Source organism: Hippoglossus stenolepis, chromosome 1, assembly GCF_022539355.2.
Source record: "Hippoglossus stenolepis isolate QCI-W04-F060 chromosome 1, HSTE1.2, whole genome shotgun sequence".
Lineage (NCBI taxonomy): Eukaryota > Metazoa > Chordata > Actinopteri > Pleuronectiformes > Pleuronectidae > Hippoglossus > Hippoglossus stenolepis.
Genome location: NC_061483.1, coordinates 23,570,277 through 23,578,978, shown reverse-complemented (window position 1 = coordinate 23,578,978; position 8,702 = coordinate 23,570,277). Strand labels below are relative to the sequence as shown.

Sequence of the window (8,702 nt, the reverse complement as noted above, 5' to 3'; positions counted from 1 at the left end):
GCACCTCTTGCGCAGACAGAGAGGTCGGCTCCTCTCGGTTGAAGAGATGAGTCGAAAAGAGCGGTGTGCTCTTCTCGAAGAGGTGAATGGAAAGAGAAAATGTGAGCTGGAGAAGCCAGGCTTCTCCCCTCGGCATTTTCTGGAAAGAGAAAGAAGAGGGGGAGACCCCTTATATTGGCCCGGTGACCTCACAGGTCATGGGGCCCAGAGTGACCAATAGGAGTTGAAACTTGTGTCCCTGGTAGGTTTTCACACCTCTGTGTGACGTTGAGGCATCCTGGGAGACCGAGTTCTAGAGGCTCTGGTTTTCTCCAGAACAAAGGGACATAGGCTTTTGACTGCACATGTAGGCCTAACTTTGGTTCCCCAAATACCAGGTCCCAACAGTAGATACTTCTCAAATGTAACTCTGGTTACTCTAGTAGCTCTAGTGACTAGAGATGGTTCGGTACCAGTTTATCATTCCCAATACCAATTCCAAGTACTGCCACTGGGATGCGGTTCTGGAGCGGTGAAGATGTGATTTCTGGGAAAAGGAAATTGCAGTTTTTATCTGGGTGAAATCAGTATATATATATATTTTTTGTGCTAGACTTGCCCAAAACATGAGCAATGGAAGTTAGCTTTAGTGACATGACACAGTTCAATCCTGCGGAAGCATTTGTGATTCGTGAAAACTGCAACTGTGACACATTTAAGTATTTTCAGTTTCAATCTAGCTCCACAGTACAAACAGAGCAGGTTTGTATGAGGTATCTGTCATATTGTATAAATTAAAGCATCATAAGTAGAGAGAGCGTCTCAGAGGGACACAAAGTCAGGGTCAATTAATATTAATAAGTAATAGTAACTTTATTTGTATAGCACTTGTCTAAACAAGGTTACAAAGTGCTTTACAAAATCCATGGCAAAATAACGAATTAATAAAAATAAAAGGTATTCAATTCAGTTCAATTTTAAGCACCAAATCATAACATATTAAGGTTGAGACCTTAAAATGTATTTAGTAACCACAATGGGCAGCAGTTTGGAGACTGTGGAGAGAAAAAACGTCCTTATTAACTGGAAGAAACGTCTGTCAGACTGGTTGTTATACTAATTAATTTTCAATAAGTTAAAATAATGAAAATAATAATCTTCAGTTGTGCCTTTGCGTCATCAGGTGTTTCGGCCTTTTAATCGCAATAATGTTAAAAGCCAAATCTGAGGGTACACTGAGGCTAAAGGTAAATCTGACTGGCTACTGGCTTGTATAGCAGTACTATGGAAGCCATGTGGCCCACTCAGTAGATCAGACGTCATTACCTCTATGCCTTTAAACTAAACACCTATGGCATAGGCGGCAGAGTCAAAAGCTGTCCCATTTAAGAAACTACATAAAATGTAGCTGCAATAAAAATAAGATAAAAAGGAATAGAAGTAATTGAAACAGCACAGTAGCACCAGAGTACAAATCATTTGTTAAAATTGCTTTCCTATAAAAATATGTTTTGAGTAGTGAGACAGGTAGTGAGTTAGCGAGCCTAATGAGACCGGGAGTTCCAGAGCCTCAGGGCCCTGACGGAGAAAGCCTGGTCACCCTGAGTGGCCAGCCTTGACCTATGGACAGCTAATAAGGACAGGCTAGAGCTAGTGCCATCCGAACCTCTGCATCTCATTCAGAAAGCAGCAGCTCCACTGGTCTTTAACTTAAATTCACTCACACTACTCCGCTCCCTTCACTGCATGGTTACCGGTGGCATCAGGACAGAAAGTCTACACATCTTCCGCCGCAGACTAAAGACACATCTCTTCAGACCACAACTTGGATTAAAACATTTTTTCTTAACAAATAAAAAAGTTTAGTTCTGTTTAGTTGCACTTACATGCAACACTTTGTAGTTTGGCTTTTTTGAAGCTAATGTAGTCACTTGATTCTTGTTTTTCTGGGTTTGTTCCCTCATGGTTGATGCACTTATTGTAAGTCGCTTTGGATGAAAGCGTCAGCTAAATGAAATGTAATGACGCCGATGTCAGGGCTTCCGGATACTTGGATGACACCACAGGAGCTGTATGGAGGCATTTTATGTTTTTATTCTGTTGTTTTTTTTACATCTGGGCATCGAGGCCACATCATCTTGCGTAATAGAAGCGAGAGTTATTCAGTAAAAAATTAAATCAAGTAACCTTTTAAGAATGTTTCTGATGGGAGGAGACAAACTAACACACACACAAAACCTTTGATGAGTTGCCATGACAAATAAAAGTGTAATCAAATTTCGTCAAATGTTCAGACCTGTGTGACAGGTCGCCCTGTAGCCAGGCCCATTGTTTACCTAAGAAGAAATTAATTTAGCTAAAAAGTCTCTTGAGGCACATTTGTTTTAAGAGTAGAGAGTGAAGCAGTTAATCATAGCCACTGTTTGAGAAGCTACACAGTTTCTCTCATCAGTCACTCAGGAGAAAACACGCTGGTGTGAAAGACAGTCAACATTCTTCATCATGGCAGTGAACATCCCAGGAGTGATATTGATGGTGCTCTTCTACCTGTTGGTCCTTGGGACCGGCATCTGGGCTTCTTTCAAGTCCAAGAGGGAACAGAAGAAAAGTGGAGCCAATGAGATGGAGATGACGTTACTGGGAAACCGGAGCATCAACTGGGTGGTGGGGATCTTCACCATGACAGGTGAGGACAGCTCGGCTGAAGACAACAGGATGGAAACTGTCTGTCGTAGGCATGGAGGCAGAAAGATCTGGCAATTTATAAAAGCAGTACTTTTACAAGAAAACATCATGAATTGTTGTTTAGTATGAATAATAAACAGCCAAATCAGATTTAGTCTTTGTCCAAATCTCTGCTGTGTGTTGATCCATCCTGCAGCTACATGGGTTGGAGGAAGCTTCATTGTTGGAACAGCTGAGATGGTGTACACTCCGTCAATGGGAATAACCTGGGCAGCCACGATGTTAACTGCATACAGCTTATCTTTTATTCTATGTAAGTTTAAGTTGGCAATTTTACTTCATCATTTCACCTTAAGTTGAATCATTATTTTTGTGATTTCTTGATATTATCATTAGTTTCTGTTTTTCCCCTCATTACATCAAGGTGGCCTGGTGTTTGTTAAATCACTAAGAGAAATGAAGTGTGTCACAATGATGGACCCTTTCCACATCAAGTATGGACAAGTTCTGACAGCTGGAATGAGCCTGGCCTCAGTTCTTAATGATATACTATGGATAGCAGCAACACTGATTAGTTTAGGTAAGTAAGAATATACAGAAGCACTTTAACCTCTCCTCATATGTGTGTGTTTAAATGTCAGTTTACAATAAATGTATTTGAAGGAATATGAGTCAGTGATATTTGTACAGTCTGTACTGTATATAAGTAGAATTCCACTGATACAAGGTGTTTAACAGGAGGCACCATGAGTGTGGTCCTGGATTTGCCCTACACTCTGTGTATCTGGATCTCTGCTGCAGTTGTCATCATCTACACTCTGCTGGGAGGTCTCTACTCTGTGGCCTACACTGATGTTATTCAGCTTGTTCTTATATTCATTAGCTTGGTGAATTGCTGTTCTTTAAGGTTTTATAAAGTGCTGGAGTCCTTGTCCATTACTTACATTTGTATTTGTCTCTGCAGTGGCTGTGTGTTCCCTTTGTCTTGATGAACCCTAACTGCTTGGATATCAGCAAGACACTGATGAACAACACCTTACACGCTCCCTGGATTGGTGCACCAGGACTGGAGAAGACCGGGATCATGATTGATGATTTCTTGATGTTTGTAAGATGGAGCAAAACTGTGGCTGATGTCAAATGTACTTCACTCTGGTGTTGAGAGAAATCCTCAAGATAAAGACAAATGACTCATATTTTAATTCTGTTTAATTTTCAAGGCACTGGGAAGTCAGGGATATCAGTGTTTACACCAGAGGACGTTGGCAGCTTCTTCATTAGCCACAGCTAAGCGCTCATGCTTTGTCGCTGCGTTCCTCATACTTGTGTTTGGAACACCTCCAATACTGCTTGGGGCTGCTGCTGCATCTACAGGTACTGACAACTTCTACATACTTATGGAAACTGTGAAATCTTACATCCACTTATCTGTTGTATTTAATGTTACCGAAAGAACAAAACATGTTAAATCAATAGTTATATCACAGAAAAGCAAGGAGCAACATCTTTGCATAACTTAGTGAGTAGGTATAGAGCAAGGTGACCTTTTGTTGATTTGTGTGTACTAAACAGTGGGTTTTGAAACCAAGGTTGATCCATTACCATATAAAACAAAGTGCTGAGTCCCAATCCTTAGTGCAGGAGAGTCAACTGTAAAAAAAAAAACTATTTTACCGTCCAAACATAAAAAGACCCCAAATGATCACTGTAAGCAGACTACTTGATCACTATAACCAAATTACTTAACCAGCCTTTGAATAGGAGCGATTCTGTTGCCGATTTGGACGGTTGATTACTTTATCTTTGATCACTTTATACGGTGTCCACTGTAATGTTTTATTTTCTTTGGTCTGCTCCTCAGATTGGAACCTGACGTCTTATGGTTCTCCATTTCCATATGAACGTGGGGTAGCAGCTCAAGTCCTGCCCATCACATTACAGCACCTCACCCCCTCATTCATCTCCCTAATCGGAACTGGATGTGTTGCTGCTGCTGTGATGTCATCTGCTGATTCTGGTTTGATTTCTGCTGCTTCTGTCTTCACCTCCAACATATACAAGAACATCCTGAGGCCACAGGTGAGAAAATTGAATTATAAGATACTAGTTAGTATCTCAAACCTCTTCACCTCCTCCTCTCTACTTTTTCTCCAGGCATCAGACAGAGAGATTCAGTGGGTGATCCGAGTTGCTGTGTTGGTCGTGGGTTTGGTTGATACATCACTAACCAGCCAGAAAAACAGTGTCTTACTCTTCTGGATTCTTAGTGCTGAAATGAACTACGTCATAATCTTCCCTCAACTGGTCTGTGTCCTCTTCGTCAATATCTCCAATGGTTACGGAGCTGTTATGGGCTGTGTGGTGGGATTGGTGCTTGGTGGACTCCCATCACTCGGGCTGCCAGTTGTCCTCCACTTCCCAGGATGTGTTCTTGAGGATGGAGTTTATGCCCAGTACGCTCCAGTTAAGACCATATCCATGCTGTCTGCCATTGCTGCCATCGTGTTGTTCTCCTATCTGATGTTTGTGCTCTTCAACAAAGGCCTGTTACCTGAGAAGTGTGACGTGTTCAAGGTGAAAGTCCAGAAATCAGCACAAGAGCTGACACTGGTACATGGGGCCAAAGAAAACAATGCGAATGAGACACTGGATAACACATGTCCTCAGACTAAGGCCTCAGAGCCAATGATTAACTCAGAGTGTTAGAGTCCCTGAATATCTGTTGTTTGAATTCTAACACAGACCAGGAAGTTCTATCGCATCCTACATCCCGATGGAGACTTCTGCATTCAAAACACAGGGGTATTAAGAAAAGTGGACATAGATGGCAAAAATTCACTGAGCACATTTGTCTACAGTTCAAAAAGATTGACTTTCTTTCATTAAAATAAGTTCTTATTGCAACTTTGATCCTTTATGACAAATGACAGCGAGATCTGCTGAACTACAAAGATTGTGATCTCACCATGTTCTGTGTCTATTATGATGTAAAGTGTTATGGTGAGATACAAAATCAGATATCGTAATGGTCAGAAATTACTCCTTCATATTGCTGGCATTTTAATCTGTGATGTTTCAGGGCACTTCAAATCTCTTGTATTTACAGCCTCTTTCATTTTAACCACTACACCATAATCTTTTAATAAAGTTGATTAAATGATCACTTTTTAGAAAAGACATGACAAAAAATCTTGTCTATACTTGCTTCAAATTCTGAAACAAGCTCTTCCATTTGATTACAGCTACATTATGTGTTGTCCTCTCTGACCCAGAATAAGATTAATATCAACATGTAGCATACAAAAGGGAGGGAAAAGCAAGAAGTCAGAAGCTCATTAAATGACCACCTGTCTCTAGTTGTACTTAGAAATTTGCAAACAAACAAGATATACAGCAAGTAGTGGAAATATATATATATATATAAATACATAAAAACTGGCTCACACGTAGAAGGATGGCAAAAGAACTCAGGTGATACAAAACTGAAAGTATAGACAACAGGAAAAACAGGAGCAGGACGACTGAAAAAACCCAAACGTAAAAGTCAACCTGACAAAGAGAAACCCAAAGACTCTACACACAGAAGAGGCAGAGACAATAGACCACAGGTGAAACACATGAGGAAAAGATGGAGACAAACACAACAATGTTAAACAGCCTCTTGCCTCATGCCTCTATGCTCTCGTCCCAGGGGCAGGTGAAAACACAGAGTTTCTCTGGTCACAGCTGCTCAGAGATCAGCGCTGCAGCTTCTTGATCAGAGCAGAAGCTGCAGTTGGTTTGTACCGAGCTTCAGTTTCTGTGTCCGCCTCCACTCTGACCTGCTCTCACCTTTTGTTTCAATATTTCGTCAACTAAAATATGCGTCACATCCTATTACGTCTACGGCCCGGCGCTTTTTCCTGCAGGTGGCTAATCTTGAGTTTTCCGGCCTCGGTAGGCTAACCATGGATAAATCCCAAAAAAGAAAAGTCTGCAGCTATATGTTTTATTTATTTCAAAGTGGGCAACTTCTTATTTTATACATTTCCCACAAATATGGGAAGGACTCAAATAGGCCTGCATAGTTCTGTGTTTAATTTATTTCAAAGTAGGCCTACACATGCCAGTGTATTTTGTTCTACTCTTCATAAGAGTTTGGTGTTTTCTTTTGTTGTAACAGGTAAAAATAGCAATAAAATGTCAACAGTTTTCTTTATTGTCGTTCTATAATTTCATGAATACAACAAACTATAGTTTATAGTTTATAGTATAACTATATATAAAACTTGATAAGCTGCGTATCAAATATGTTTTGCGACTCCAGACAAATTTAATTTGGGGGAAGAGGGGGCAAAATGGCTCTTTTGATAGTAAAGGTTGCCTACCCCTGGGCTGGGTGATCTCAGGTGGCAACTTGTAGTCAAGAGCTGCGAAATGTAATTAGGCGCCAGCCCACGTTAAGCTTTGAAAGTTATTGAAATAATCTTAAAATCAATCCTGTATTTGAATGGCAACCAGTGAACTGATGCAAGGATTGGCGTGATATGAGACCTATGGTTTGTTTTAGTTAAAATACAAGCAAGTGGAGGAGAAAGAACATTATGCTGGTAAGTAGGCTCATGAGCCAGCAAATTGAGCTTGCAAATACTGAGGCCCCACAGAGATAGGCCATTAAGATCCCCAGAATGAAACCAAGAAGCACATTTCTCACAGAAAAGATCCTGTGTGATTCTGAAATTAGGTTTTTGTCAGTTTAGAAAACAGCAGAGTCCTCTCAGTGCTATACAGACACATTTAGACAGGTTCTCCACACAGGCACCTGCTCTATGCAGAACCATTATGGTGTTATGCAGAACCATTATGGTGTTATGCAACCATTAGAAAGGGTATGAAGCTTCAAACTAAGGTCCTCAGCTTCTAACTCCCTCCTACAGCAAACGCTCAAACCACTTCACTTTCAATATGTGAGATTTATTTTTGTCTCACATATTGTGAGCACAGTAGTATTAAACTGACAGGTGCGGTGTGGAAGCACTAATGGTTTTGCAAACATCAGTAAAGGGCCATTGAGAGGTTGTAGGGCCCCTCGATATGGTGAAATTTCAACGGCAAAATCTGCGATAGATAAGGTTTCATTCTTCAAGCGATCGTTAAGAGCTAAACTGAACTGTGATTACTAGAGAGTATCTTCTTGTTAAAGATGGCTGACATTACCTCTACAATATTTATCTGCTCGTCAAGGACATACCTTTTGTTTAAAAGGGTGTTTAAAAGAGCATTTGTATATAATTTTTTTACATGCTGTGAAATGAATCAAAGGAATAAAGGAAGGGAATTTAATTTCAATACCTCTTTATTTGCTCAAAACCAGTCTATTGAAAACAAAGAGAAAAATAAAGAACAAAATAAAAACACTCTTTAGCTCAGAATGAGCCCAAAAATCACACAAATGCTTTAGTTGCTCTGTTGGTCAGGCTATAAAAGTTGTCCTTTATCATCTACACAAAAATCTGATTTAAACCAGAATCCTTGGAGTCTTTCACCTCGTTTCTCCTGCTGACGAAGATAGCCGGACCCAAAATTAAAACCAACACTCCGGAGATCCAGTGTTGGGATTTCCCTTCTATATTTCACCCCTCTGGAGATGCCATCAGTGACCTGATGTGATGATCCAATGACCAGAAGGTCAATGACCCGACCGCTCGAGTCATGTAACTGGGTCTGTATCACACTAGTTATTACATTTTCTATCTCTGAAGCATTTTTCTTTTTAATAACCATAGAAATGATGCAAACACAGAGGCTGATTATTTAAACACCAATTTAAATAAACAGGGCAAAAGGTAATTAATGCATAGTATGGAAACAAGCACATAAAAAAAAGATGCAGCAGTTATTTTACTGAGTGGAAATGTGTGTACATGTGTGCATCTCTGTATGTATGTGTGTAGGAAATGTTTTGCCTTTAATAAACCACAGGATTATCTCCTCTTTTTATGACCTCTCAGACATATAAATATTAACTAACAAATAAAAAACACGCACACAAAGCATGC

At 40.2% G+C, this 8,702-nt stretch overlaps 1 protein-coding gene across 1 annotated transcript; it reads left to right on the top strand.

Moving 5' to 3' along the window:
- The first annotated feature begins 2,481 nt into the window (after positions 1-2,481).
- On the top strand, positions 2,482-5,370 carry LOC118110723 (high-affinity choline transporter 1-like). Its single transcript, XM_035158725.2, has 8 exons — positions 2,482-2,665; positions 2,861-2,977; positions 3,089-3,244; positions 3,403-3,551; positions 3,629-3,772; positions 3,885-4,038; positions 4,526-4,743; positions 4,819-5,370. The coding sequence occupies exons 1-8, from the start codon at positions 2,482-2,484 to the stop codon at positions 5,368-5,370; spliced, it is 1,674 nt and encodes a 557-aa protein (XP_035014616.1).
- The last annotated feature ends 3,332 nt before the right edge of the window (positions 5,371-8,702 follow it).

Excerpts from the sequence above, each read along its gene's own strand:
- LOC118110723 (XM_035158725.2), top strand. The coding sequence starts at position 2,482 with ATGGCAGTGAACATCCCAGGAGTGATATTGATGGTGCTCTTCTACCTG. Across the intron at positions 3,245-3,402 it reads AGCAACACTGATTAGTTTAG|GAGGCACCATGAGTGTGGTC; the intron begins GTAAGTAAGAAT and ends GGTGTTTAACAG. Across the intron at positions 3,773-3,884 it reads TTGATGATTTCTTGATGTTT|GCACTGGGAAGTCAGGGATA; the intron begins GTAAGATGGAGC and ends TTAATTTTCAAG.